The sequence below is a fragment of the Balaenoptera borealis genome (genome assembly GCF_965194805.1).
Source record: "Balaenoptera borealis genome assembly, chromosome: 2".
NCBI lineage: Eukaryota > Metazoa > Chordata > Mammalia > Artiodactyla > Balaenopteridae > Balaenoptera > Balaenoptera borealis.
This window is the reverse complement of record NC_138867.1, coordinates 169805152-169820130: the sequence shown is the minus strand read 5'-3', so window position 1 is coordinate 169820130 and position 14979 is coordinate 169805152. Positions and strand designations below refer to the sequence as shown.

General features: G+C 35.2%; 1 protein-coding gene across 1 annotated transcript in view; it reads left to right on the top strand.

Moving 5' to 3' along the window:
• GCSAML (germinal center associated signaling and motility like) overlaps positions 1-12951 on the top strand; it is a 29043-nt gene extending 16092 nt beyond the window's left edge. Inside the window, exons 2-3 of the mRNA XM_082379588.1 lie at positions 1388-1416; positions 3223-12951. Coding sequence (XP_082235714.1) covers positions 1388-1416; positions 3223-3462 — 269 coding nt within the window. The 3' untranslated portion in view covers positions 3463-12951. The remainder of the gene's footprint in view (positions 1-1387; positions 1417-3222) is intronic.
• The last annotated feature ends 2028 nt before the right edge of the window (positions 12952-14979 follow it).

The window sequence follows — 14979 nt, the reverse complement described above, 5'->3', positions numbered from 1 at the left end:
CATACACCCTGAGAAAACCATAAGTTAAAAAGAGTCATGTACCACAGTGTTCATTGTAGCTGTATTTACAATAGCCAGGACATGGAAGCAACCTAATTGTCCATCAATAGACGAATGGTTAAAGAAGATGTGGCACATATATACAATGGAATATTACTCAGCCATAAAAAGAAACGAAATTGAGTTATTTGTAGTGAGGTGGATGGACCTAGAATCTGTCATACAGAGTGAAGTAAGTCTGAAAGAGAAAAACAAATACCGTATGCTAACACATATGTATGGAATCTAAAAAAAAATGGTTCTGATGAATGTAGGGGCAGGACAGGAATAAAGACACAGATGTACAGAATGGACATGAGGGCACAGGGAAGGGGAAGTGTAAGCTGGCACAAAGTGAGAGAGTGGCATGGACATATATACACTACCAAATGTAAAATAGGCAGCTAGTGGGAAGCAGCTGCATAGCACAGGGAGATCAGCTCGGTGCTTTGTGACCACCTAGAGGGGTTGGATAGGGAGAGTGGGAGGGAGACACAAGAGGGAGGGGATATGGTGCTATATGTATAAATATAGCTGAGCCACTTTGTTATACAGCAGAAACTAACCCAACATTGTAAAGCAATTATACTCCAATAAAGATGTTTAAAAAAAGTTTTTAATATACTGTTGTTATACAGAATCTTTTTAGTTTGTTTAACATATTCTATAATTTTGCTCAGAATCACTTTCAAGCCTGTTTGGTTTTAGATTTAAGAATCAGTCAATGTTCCTTTTATAAATTGAGATTTTACTGTATTTAGTATTCTGTGACCTCTGTAGTTCTAACTTCTTTATTAAAAATATTAGTAGTGAATCTTAGATTAACATGTATAATTTGCTTCAGTATTCATAGCTGTAATCAACCTGAATCTGTATTTAATTTAAAATATTTACTTTTGTTATTTCAGTACCTATCTCTATAATATCATTCATTTTAAGGATTATTTGATTTTCTTATGATGAATTTATAAAATTTATATCATATTTTATAAAATTTATATCATATCAGAATTATTCTTTTTTTATACTTGCCATACTTTATTTTCATATCATGTTTACTGATAAAATTTTATTATACAATTCCAAAATTTACTTTATTCACCAGCTTTGGTATGTATCATTTACACAGAATCATAGCATTGATGCTTCCCCAAAACATATGTTCTTCCCTGATATTGTCATACAGAATTGAGAACCTCAATTATTAAAAAAACCAAATCACGACATGTTTAGATAGTGGACCTCTGAAATTTTATCATTGCTTTCTTTACTTTTCACCATCTCTTTACCTCCAACTTGTGATGTTCCAAAACCCTTACGTTGCTTTCTTTTTATTTTTATCCTCCAGGTAAAGATGTTCCATCCATGTCTAATCAGGTAATACAAACATTATTACATTTGTCTGATAAATGTCAAAATACAGACAAGTTCAGATAAGCCTAGTTGTAGGTCTTTCTTTACTTGTAATTTCTGAACGGATTTTTCAAAGTCTTTCACATTTTAAATATTATTCCAGTAATTTTAATGCAGAAATGAAAATAATTTAAAAAATAAAAATATTTTAACAGATTTAGGTGACTGGTAAGTTTTTATTGTTGTCCCAATTCTACCGAAGTCTATTATTTTAATTTTCAAAGCTATTATAACAAAAATAAATGAAATCAAATTCACAACTACAATCTGACCACCATAAAACATTCTTTTTAGCTTTCCACATTCCCTTCTAATCTTTATGTCCATGAGGATGGTCTGTCTACTAAGTGGAAAGTTTGCCAAATAATGAGAAACATTTTCTATATGAAGCATCGATCAGCAAGGGTATGCCCTTGATTACAAGGATGTACTCTCTCAAAATGGAAAATGGAGAACTTACAGCATCCTATCAGGGACTTCCACTAGTTGAGTACAATCAAGGTCTTTCACTTTCCATCCCGTTCCCCTTTTCCTCCTCCGCATTAACCTTGCTAGAATCCCAGGACCAAAAGAATTATTGCAGCAACCAAAATAATTATTGACTTCAATAATCAGGAAGATGTTTTCTAAATCTATCACCTGCTTTTGTTTCTTTTTTTTCCAATATACTCCTTACTAAAAATTACAGAAGCCAGATAAAGTAAAAAAGGGAGAGAAAAGAATGAGATAATTGATAGTACTGTAAAGCACTGAAATGGCAAAAGTAAAAAAATAAATAGTGATAAGGAAGAGGATTTTTCAATATAAAGCAGCTAAGTGTTTTCAAATGTACATATTGTATCAGCCAATGTAATAAATTTAGTACATTAAACTCAATTTTTCCTTCTCAAATTGTTCCTAAGTTTGTAAATTAAAGGATTAAATGTTTACATGTAACCAGGACAAACATAGTTACCCATATTTAAATTATGTAGTACAAAATGCTCATTTTTAACCAATTTGGGTGTGTGTATGTATAGAATAGCTATTAATAAATAAACTTATTCATTATATATGGACTATAAATAGACTATTAATATGAAAAGAAAACGTGCCTTACAAATGTAATATTCTTTTTTGAAAATGGGGAATATTCTGTTTCTGATAGAAAGGTCTAATAAATTTTCAACTTATTTTCTTCTACTGCAAAAAAAAAAATCCTTATGTCCAGAACTTAACTTTTATATTTATAAACATGGTGGATATCAATCAACATATGAAAAAATGTTTATTCTTTTTAATAGTACATCATAAACATTTTATTGATTTAATTAATATGTAGTATTTTAATTTTTCTTTCATGGTCTGTGCAATTAAAAATTATTTAACTCTAAATTATATTAATTGAATTTGATCCTATGAAGAGTTATTGTTACATAATTTGATTAATTACTTATTGAGGTCTGACTGTTGCGTATATTGCATCTCAGTATGTGTGGCATGAAGTATACAACTGCTTTCCTCTAGATAGTCAGGGAGATAATAGTGTCCTTCTTTCCTCTTTTATTATTTGAGGTGAAATGAAAGCAGAATGAGTGGTAGTTTGAAGCACAGTTCATGTTGCTAAAATGAGGTCTCTAAGACATCAGGGCTTGGAGAAAGGGCTTTGAATACCTGAGTTACACCTCAGATCACCATTAGACAAGAAAAAGGGAGGGGTAGTGGGGCACAAAGTTCAAATCTGATGATTGATTCTGGATCTTTGATTTCTTTTTTCTTTGTACTTGGCAGGAAAATGAGAATGGCAGTGGTTCTGAAGAAGTGTGCTACACTGTCATTAATCATAGGCCCGATCGAAGACCCTCCCAGAGCTCCAACGATGATGGTTATGAAAACATCGCAAAGAGAGTGAGACCATTAAGAGAAGGGTCAGAAACAGAATATGCCCTTCTCAGGAGAGCTTGCACTACTAGGTCTTCCTCCTGTACCCCTGAGCATGAGCATGATTATGAACTTGTGCTTCCTCACTAGAGCACTCATGCCTCATCATCTTCCAGCAATAAAGATGACAGAATACTGACCTCCAGGGGAGTCTTACTCTTTCAGCTGTTCATGAAACATTTATTTCTGGCCAGATTTTAGAAATGATATCCTTTCACTATATTACCTTGAGAAACTCTGAAACATGTAATCTCTGAGGATTGGGTAAAGCCATATAAATTGATATAATGATATAGAGTGTTCAACATCTTTTTGTCTGTAAGGTTTGAAGACATGGAGATGGTGGGGGGAAACCTCCTTAAGACAATAAACATCTACAGATATATGACCTAGAATATCCATTTCCAATCCTACTTTACAAATTTCAAATGCCAGCATTCACATTCCTAATTATCTATTTCATTTTTTGAGGTGTAATCTACTCAATAAATTCTTAAAATATAAGACCAGTGACCAGACCCTTTGCTAACTGAATATTTACTTCAATTTTGCCTTTTCCACATACTGGAGATTCTTGTATGTAAACTTGTGGCAGCAATTTAAGAATTAGCAGTTTTTGATATTGACCTTTCTGAGAGGAGAAGCTGAGAGTGCCATTAAAAAAGAAATGAATGAGGTTTCGTTGCCCATTGTCTTTCTTTCCAAGAGTAAATCAGATAAATCTGTTCAAAGATTACTAAAAATTGAAAGTATACTTGTGCTTATAGCTTTGTTCACAATATACTAGTTAATTTAAACTATTACTGGTTATTTTTAATGAAGAAGGAAGAATAGTGTCTGGTTTTAAAATTTAGGCAAATTGGTAAATAATCCATTTATTTTTACTTTCATTCCCAAGTATAGTCTAAATGACATGCCAACTTCCCAATAAGGACATAAAGAACATAATTGACAAAACATCTATAATTAATTTTTTAGATAGTTACAATACACTGACTGCTTTGTTCATTGACAAGGATAAATCAATAGATGATGTCATGGATGTCAGCTAACTTATTTTTTTTGTTTTGTTTTGTTTGTTTGTTTTTTCATTAAAGTGACATGTACTAGTAGGAATGAATCTGGTTTCTAGTTATTAGTTTAATATTGACCTAATCTAAAATAAAGTATGCTATTCTCCTATGTACATTATTTAATCTACAATAGGAGGGAAACTGAGGCATTTCTCTACACTGAAACTCCATTACTGCCTCCTCCATAGAACTACCTGGAAGAGGGTAGGTAGATAGATAGAATGAACAAATTAGCAGAAAGGGATGGTTCATGTCAAGAAAATTTGGGTAACTCTCCTTATTTATTAGGAATGATCTCATATAACAGAAGATACTGAAAATTACCATTTATTGAACGTTTGCTAGGTTCTAGTGGTGTAACTTATTTGTTTTATATAAATTTTGACTCTCTATTCTTGGTAAATTCCTATGCTCCTTTGGGGTGATTTCAGTGTGTGGAAGGAGAACTTAATCTTGTAATTCTGGAAAAGTCACCCTGTCAGAAATATGCCAGTCTTATAGAGATTAGTCAACTTTGGGGAATGACCAAATTATTTTTTCTCTGTATGCTTTTGTAGTTATTTTTCACATGTAATAAATATTATATTTAAAATAAGTGAGTAATTTTAATATACTTAACAATCTGGAATTATAGGAGAAGGAGCAGGCAATAGGTTAATGAGTATTATTGTTTAGTACAAGAAACACTGAAATCCAAAAGCATAGATGTGACCTGGTTGTCCATCATAACCATGGACAGGCCACTTAATCTTTCTGAGATTCAGTTTCTCAGCAAAGAAGAATTTTTTAAAAATTAACTGTCTTACATGGTTGTGAAGAACAATAAAACCATGTTGCAAAAGTACTTTTTAACCTGGAAACTGTTTTCTAAAGGTTAATTTATTTTTATGCATATAAATATTTGGAATTCTAAAATTATTTATATTTTTAATCAATTTTACTGAAATGTCATTACATACAACAAAAGTAACCACCATAAAGACAGTTATATGAATTTTGTCAAATGTATTCACCCATGTAATCACTTTCCCATCAAGAGATAGAACACTTATGTCATCTCAGAACTTGGATCATGCTCTTCTTCAGTCAATTTTACCAGTTCTGGCAACCACTGATCTGTTTTGTAAAACTATAGATTAGATTTGTCTCTTCTGGAGATTCAGTATTTGTTTTTCACGTGTAAGCTTTCTTTCATTCAGCATAATGTTTTTGAGTTCTTCCATGTTTTACCTTGTATTAGTAGTTGACATTTTTAAATTAGTATACTACTGTATGGATATCTCATAATTTACTAACGTAATTATTTGCTGATGGGTATGTGAGGTATTTACAGTTTTTGACATTATAAATAAAGCTGCTGCACATATACTTGAGTATTCAGGCGTATTAGTTTGCTAGGGCTGCCAATGTACCACAGCCTAAGTAGCTTCAATAACAGAATTTTACTTTCTCACAACTCTGGAGGCTGCAAAGTCCAAGATCAAAGTGTAAGTCAAAGTTTTTTGTTTGTTTGTTTGTTTGCTTTTTGTTTGTTTTTCCCAGGGCCTGTTCTGTCTCTCTCCTAGTTTCTGGTGATTTGCTGGCAATCTTTGGGATTTGTAGACTTATTGGTAAGACCTTTTTGTCTCAAGGGTAGGAAATAAATTTGACTAAAATTCAGTGATTTTCTACATTAGTGAAATGTCTAGGAGTCTAGTGGTGTGGGGCATATTGAGATATTCTTTCTGAGGTGAAGAATAAGCTGTTGTATCTGGCCCTTACTATAGCCAAAAAAGAGACCAAAAAACCTGTGGGATTTTGAAGACACAATACCTGTGGGATTTGGAATTTTGGGGATAACATACTCTTTATTTTGGTATGCAGCTCTTGTCTGTTTACGGAGTGACCTGAAAAGCTGCTAGATTTTAGTGGGGCCCAGAACAAGAGAAGGCTGCGCAACAGGTCCAGGCCACTGTCCAAGTTGCTCTGCCTCTTGGACCATATGATTCAGTAGATCCAGTGGTGCTTGAAGTGTCAGTGGCACATAAGGAAACTGTCTGGAGCTTTGGAAGGTCCCTATAGGTAAATCACAGCACAAGCCCTTAAAATTTTGGATGCCATCCTGCAAAGATAACTATTACCCTTTTGATAAATAGCTCTTGGCCTGTTACTGGAACCCAGAGACTAAAGGTTTAACCATGGGTCACCAAGTTGCCTTGCAATATGAGCTGTGCATCATGAACTGAGTGTCGTTTGACCTACCAAGCCATAGAATTGGGCACGCACAGTAGCAATCCATCATCAAATGGAAGTGGTATATATGACTCTGGGCCAACCAGGCCCTGAAGGCACAAATAGGTTATATGAAAAAAGTGGCCCAGAAGCCCATGGTCCCCATTCCTGCTATAGCACCTTCTTTGTCCCGGCCTGTACCTATTGCCCCATGAGGAGTTTTCCACAATCAGTTGACAGGAAGAAAAGACTCAGATCTGGTTTACAGATGGTTCTGCATGTATGCAGGTATTACCCCAAAGTGGAAAGCTCTTGCACTACAATCTCTTTCTGGGATATCCCTGAAGAACGGTGGTGAAGGGAAATTCTTCCAGTGAGCAGAACTTCAAGCAGTGCACCTGGTTGTTCACTTTTCTTGGAAGAAAAAGTGGCCAGATGTGCAATTGTGTACAGATTCATGTGCTGTAGCTTAGTGAATGGTTGGAGACTTCGAAGAAACATGATTGGAAAATTGGTAAAGAGGTCTGGGGAAGAGACATGTGATTAGACCTCTCTTAACAGTTTAAAAATATGAAGATATTTGTGTCCTATGAGAATGATCACCAAAATGCGACCTCAACAGAGGAGGATTTTAATAATCAAACAGATAGGATAACCTGTTCTGTGGATACCAGTCACAGCCACCCCTATCATTTCCCCAGCCACCCCTATCATTGCCCAGTGGACTAATGAACAAAGTGACCATAGTGGCAGGGATGGACTTTATGCTTGGGCTCAGTAACATGGACTTACACTCACTAAGGACTACCTGGTTATGGTCACTGCTGAATGGCCAAGTGTCAGCCACAGAGACCAACACTGAATCCCTGATATAACACCATTCCTGTGGTGATCAGCCAGCTACCTGGTAGTGAGTTAATTACATTGTACCAGTTGCATCACGGAAGGGCAAAATTTTGTTCCTACTGGAATAAACACTTCCTCTGGCTATGGTTTTCATTCCTTGCATTCAATGCTTCTGCCAAATGTACCACTTGTGAACTTACGGAATGCCTTATCCACTGTCATATTATTCTTCTACACAGCATTGCTTCTGATCAAGGAACTTACTGCACAGAAAAAGAAGTGTGGCAATGGGCCCATGATTATGGAAATCATTTGTCTTACCATGTTTTCCATCTTCCTGAAGCAGGTGGCTTGATAGAACAGTGGAATGATATTTCAATGACTCAGTTATAGCACCAGCTGTGTGGCAATACCTTGCATGGTTGAAGCAAGGTTATCCTTGGCTGGGTATGCTCTAAATCGGTGTTCACTATGTGGTGCTGCTTCACAGGTCCAGGAATCGAAGGGTGAACATGGGAGTGGCACCACTCACTATTACTTCTAGTGACCCACTAGCCAAATTTATGCTTTCTGTCCTCAGAACCTTATGCTCTGCTGGCCTAGAGGTCTTAGTTCCAAAAGAAGAAATGCTCAGACCAAGAGAAAGAATAATGATCCCATTGAACCAGAAGTTAAGACTGCCACCCAGCCATTTTGGGCTCATGCCACCTGATCAACAGACAGAAGGGAATTACTGTGTTGGTTAGGGTAATTGATACCAACTACCAAAGGGAAACAAACTGGACTGCTCTTCCACAATAGAGGTAAGGAAGAGTATGTCTGGAATTCTGGGGATCCCTTAAGGTTCTCTTAATGCTACCATGTCCTATGACTAAGGTCAATGGAAAATTACAACAACCTAATAAATGTAGGACTAGTAATGGCCCTGACACTTCAGGAATAGCTTAGGTCACCCCACAAGGTAAAGAACCACAACCAGCTGAGGTACTTGCTGAAGGCACAGGGAATATGTAATGTGTAATGAAAGATGGTAATTATCCAGCTACAACCATGTGACCAGTTACAGAAATGAGAATTGTAATTGTTATGAGTATTTCTTTTTTATTTTGTTATGAATATGTGTGTTTGAATTATATATCATATATATATACACATATGTATATATAGACATGTAAATGTATAGTACATATACATTTTATATATTACATATACATGTGCATTTATATTAAGCAAATGTCTTTGAATCTTTCCTCTCATTTTCTTATCATGTAACATAAAATGTATTAACTTTATTTCTTTATATATATATATATATATATATATATACATCCATATATATATATTTAAATTTTACATCATAGTATTAAATTGTAGGATATCAAACAGAAGAGTGAACCTCACCCAAGGACTTTGAGTTCTCTTTTGGGGAAAAGGTTAGTACACTTTTGTTTGTACAAAAGATCAGCAGAGGTATAATTCTGTTCTTTTTATTTTCTTTTTTTTTTTACTAACCTCCAAATTTGTGTCATTCACAAATTATTTTTCATCCTTTCTTTTATAAAGTAAACACTTAATACTATAAAATTTAACGTGCTGTTTAAGCTGTATTCTGAATATCTTAAAACATGGCTTTTCAACTACTGTTCAGGTTTTAATATTTTGTATTTTTTATTACAATTTCTTTTTGATCATGAGTTATTTGAAAGCACATTCTCAATTTCCAGTATCAGTTTTTTTCTTATTACTTTTTGTTTATACTTTCTAATTATTTATTGTTGTTAGAGAAGGATGTCTGTATATTACTAGTTCTTTGAAATTTGTCGAAATTTGTTTCATGGTGTGGTAAGTAGAAAAATTTTGAAATTATAGCATAGTGAGCTAAAAAAATAATGTTTTGGTTCTATTCTGTATAAGTCCATTAGATAAATCTAGTTAATCGTGTGGCTTAAATCTTCTAACTTTATTTTTTTCTTTTAAATGTGATAATTAATGAGAAAAAATGTGTTGAAAATATCCCACTATTATAAAAAACTTGTAAATTTCCATTTATTCTATACCATATTTAGTTATATATTTTGAAGTATGTTATTAACTACATGCAGAGTTTAGAATTGTAATCTCTCCTTGTAATCCTCTTCATCTTGAGTAATGGCAAAGTTTATTTTTTCTAATATTAATAAAGCCATGTCGGTTTTGTTTTGGTTATTAATTGCATGGTACATTTATCTTTTTCTATCCTTTTTCCTCTCAACATTTCCATGTCCTTATGTTTTAGATGTCTCTTTCAAATAGCTTAGCATGTAGTTAAATATTGTTTTTCTAATCTAGTCTGACAATCTTTGACACTTTCTGATTTATTTATTTATTTAAATTGAGATACAACACTGTATTCGTTTTAGGTATAAAACATACTGGTTTAGTGTATGTATATATTGTGAAATGATTACCACAATAACTTTAGTTAACATACATCACCACTCATAATTGCACATTTTTTTCTCATGATAAGAACATTTAAGATCTACTCTCTCAGCAACGTTCAAATATACCATACGGTATTGTTAACTATAGTCACCATGCTGTACATTACATCCCCAGACCTATTTGTCTTTTAACTGGAAGTTTGTACCTTTTAACCACTTTTACCCATTCCACCCTGTTATTTTCTTTATTTGGAGATTTAGTACAGTTTAAGAAGATGTGTATGAACGCCACATAAACAACTGGTGGACTGTTATGGTTAATTTTATGTTTTAACTTGTCTAAGCCATGCTTCCATGTAGTTTGCTCAAGCAGCAGTCTAGATGTCGCTATGATTTATTTTTTTAGATGTGATTACCATTTAAATCAGTAAAATTTTAGTAAAGTAGATAACCCTTTATAATGTGAGTGAGCTTCATCAAATCAACTAAAAGCCTTAATAAAAAAAAGATCGACATAACCCAAGAGAGAAAGAATTCTCCCTAAGACTGCAACATAGAAATCTTGCCTAAGTTTCCAGACTGCTATCCTACAGAATTCAGACTCAAGATGAAGCTTCAACTCATACCAGAATTTTCAGCCTTCAGATCCACTTAGGAATTTCAGACTTACCAACAATTACAATTATGTGAGCAAATTCTTTAATCTTTCTCTGTCTCTCAATAGATAGATAGATAGATAGATAGATAGATATGTATTTATTGTATTGGTCTGGCTCTTTGGAAAACTCTGACTAAAACATCATTGTCTACCCATCAACTTATCTTAGTTATTTGAAGCATTTAAAAATAAATCTCAGAGATGCCACTTTATACAAGGGACGTGAGCATCTGCGGACTTTGGTGTCCACCCAGGGTCCTTGAATCTGTACCCACAGATACCAGGGGACAACTGTGTTTCCATGGAAGGTGTGCATGTGTGAGGAAGCCCATTTAGAACCGTGTTGTGATCAAGTGTTTTCGGTAGCTTGGCTCTGGGGGAAATCCCAAAGCAAGAATGCCAGAGGTGTTTTGAAGAAAGGAAGACAAGAGGACAATTTTAATGGAAATTATGCCTTCAATTTCAGATTCCACATTGTAACAAACCTTTAAGAAACTACCACTTGTTGAGAGGATTAGCTTAAGGTGTTGGAGTAGAAGGACATGAGCTCATCCCCTTCTTACAAAAACAACAAAATCACAACTAACTGAACAACCATCTACAAAACCTACCGAAAAAAGATACCCTACATCCAAAGACAAAGAAGAAGCCAGAATGAGACAGTAGGAGGGGCATGATCACAATAAAATCAAATCTCATACTTGCTGGGTAAGCGACCCATAAACTGGAAAACAAGTACACCACAGAAGTTATCCCACAGGAGTGAAAGTACTGAGCCCCATGTCAGATGTCCCAGCCTGGGGGCCTGGCAATGGGAGGAGGAGTACCCAGAGAATCTGGCTTTGAAGACCAGTGGCGTCTGATTACAGGAATTCCACAACACTGGGGAAAACAGAAAATCCACTCTTGGAGGGCAAACACAAAGTCTCATGCACACAAGGACCCAGGGGAAAAAACAGTGATCCCATAGGAGACAGGGCCAGACCTACCTGATAGTATTGAAGGGTCTCCTTCAGAGGCAGGGGACAGCTGTGGCTCACTGCAGGGACAAAGACTTTTGTGGCAGCAGTTCTGGGATGTACTCATTGGCATGAGCCCTCCCGGAGGCCACCAAACAGTCTGTAGGCTCTAGTGCTGGGTAGTCTCAGGCCAAATAACAAAGAGGGCAGGAACACAACCCCACCCATCAGCAGATAAGTGGATTAAAGTTTTACTAAGCACTGCCCTGCCCACCAGAGGGACAAGAACCAGCTCCACCCACCACCAGTCCCACCCATCAGGAAGCTTACACAAGCCTCTTAGAAAGCCTCATCCACAAGAGACTAGACAGCAGAAGCAAGAAGAACTGCAGTTCTGCAGCCTGCAGAATGAAAGCTACGATCACAGAAAGTTAAACAGACTGAAACAGAAGAGGAATATATCCCAGATGAAGGAATAAGATAAAACCCTGGAAAAACAACTAAGTGAAGTGGAGTTAGGCAACTTTCCAGAAAAAGAATTCAGAATATTGATAGTGAAGATGATCCAGGAACTCAGAAAAAAATGGAGGCAAACGTTGAGAATATGCAAAAAATGTTTAACAAAGACCTAGAAGAATTAAAGAACAAACAAACAGAGATGAACAATGCAACTGAAATGAAAAATACATTAGAAGGAGTCAATAGCAGAATAACTGAGGCAGAAGAATAGATAAGTGGCCTGAAAGATAGAATGGTGGAAATCACTTGCGTGGAACAGAGGGGAAAAAAAAAGAAGAATGAAAAAAATGAAGACAGTCTAAGAGGCCACTGGGACAACAATAAACACACCAACATTAGCATTATAGGGGTCCCAGAAGGAGAAGAGAGAGAGAAAGGACCTGAGAAAACATTTGAAGAGATAATGGCTGAAAACTTTCCTAACATGGGAAAGGAAATAGTCACCCAAGTCCAGGAAGCACAGAGAGTCCCAGGCAGGATAAATGCAAGGAGGAACACACCAAGACACCTAGTAATCAAACTGGCAAAAATTAAAGACAAAGAAAAAATATTAAAAGCAACAAGGGAAAAATAACAAATAACATACAAGGGAACTCCCATAAAGATATCAACTGATTTCTTAGCAGAAACTCTGCAGGACAGAAGGGAGTGGCAGGATATATTTAAAGTGATGAAGGGGCAGAACCCACAACCAAGAATATTCTACACAGCAACGCTTTCATTCAGATTTGATGGATAAATCAAAAGCTTTACAGACAAGCAAAAGCTAAGAGAATTCAGCACCACCAGACCAGTTTTGCCACAAATGCTAAAGTAACTTCTCTAGGTGGGAAACAGACCAGCAACTTAAAACAACATTGTACATATAAAGACTGCTATATCAAAACCTCAAGGGAAGAGCAAACCCCAAAACTACAATAGATTCACACACAAAAAAGAAACAGCAACCTAAATACAACACTAAATATGGTCATCAAGCCACAAGAGAGGAGAACAAAAAGGAAGGGAAGAAAAAAGACCTACAAAAAACAAACCCAAAACAATTAAGAAAATGACAAAGGGAACATACATACTGATAATTACCTTAAATGTAAATAGATTAAATGCTGCAACCAAAGGACATAGACTGACTGAATGGATACAAAAACAAGACCTGTATATATGCTATCTACAAGAGACCCACTTCAGACCTAGGGACACATACATACTGAAAGTAAGGGGATGGAAAAAGGTATTCCGTGAAAATAGAAATGAAAAGACAGCTGGAGTAGCAATACTCACATCAGACAAAATAGACTTTAAAATAAAGACTGTTATAAGAGACAAAGAAGGATAGTACATAATGATCAAGGGATAATCCAAGAAGATATAAAAACAATTGTAAACATATATGCACCCAACATAGGAGCACCTTATTATATAAGGCAAACACTAACAGCCATAAAGGGAGAAATCAACAGTAATGCAATAATAGTGGGGGACTTTAACATCCCACTTTCATCAATGGACAGACCATCAAGAAAGAAAATAAATAAGGAAACACAGGCATTAAATGACACATGAGACCAGATGGATTTAATTGATATTTATAGAGCATTTCATCCAAAAGAAGCAGAATACACATTCTTCTCATGGGCACATGGAACATTCTCTAGGATTGACCACATGCCAGGCCAAAATGTGAACCTGGGTAAATGTAAGAAAATTGAAATCATATCTTTTTTTTCTTTTTTTTTATTGGGATATTGTTGTTTTACAATGTTGTGTTAGTTTCTACTGTACAGTGAAGTGGATTTCCCTGTGCTATACAGCAGGTTCTCATTAGTTATCTATTTTATACATATTAGTGTATATATGTCAATCCCAATCTCTCAATTCATCCAACCCCCCACTTCCCACCGTTGGTATCTATATGTTTGTTCTCTACATCTTTGTCTCTATTTCTGCCTTGCAAACCGGTGTGTCTGTACCATTTTCTGGTTTCTACATATATGCGTTAATATGTGATATTTGTTTTTCCATTTCTGCCTTAATTCACTTGTATGACAAGCATCTTTTCCAACAACGTTATGGAATTAGAAATTGACTACAAGAAAAAAACTGCAAAAACCTCAAACACGTGGAGGATAAACAATATGCTACAAAAAAACCAATGTATTACTAAAGAAATCAAAGAGGAAATAAAAAAATACCAAGAGAAAAATAAAAAAGAAAGCACAATGATCCAAAGCCTATGGGATACAGAAAAAAACAGGTCAAAGAGGGAAGTTCATAGCAATAGAACCTTATCTCAGGAAACAAGAAAAATCTCATATAAACAACCTAAGCTTAACTTAAAGCAACTAGAGAAAGAAGAACAAACAAAACCCAAAGTTAGCAGAAGGAAAGAAATCATAAACATCAGAGGAGAAATAAATGAAATAGAGACAAAGAAAACAACAGCAATGATAAATAAAACTAAGACCTGGTTCTTTGAAAAGATAAACAAAATTGATAAACCTTTAGCCAGACTTATCAAGAAAAAAAGGGAGAGGACACAAATCAATAGAATTGTAAATGAAAAAGGAGAAGTTACAACTGACACCAAAGAAATACCAAGGATCATAAGAGACTACTACAAGAAACTGTATGCCAATAAAATGGGCAACCTGGAAGAAATGGACAAATTCTTAGAAAGGTACAATCTCCCAAGACTGAACAAGGAAGAAATAGAAAATATGAACAGATCAGTCACAAGCACAGAAATTGAAACTGTGATTTAAAAACTCCCAATAAACAAAAGTCCAGGACCAGGGGCTTCACAGGTGAATTCTATCAAACATTTAGAGGAGAGTTACTACCTATCCTTCTGAAATTGTTCCAAAAAATTGAAGAGGAAGAAACACTCCCAAACTCATTCTATGAGGCCACCATTACCT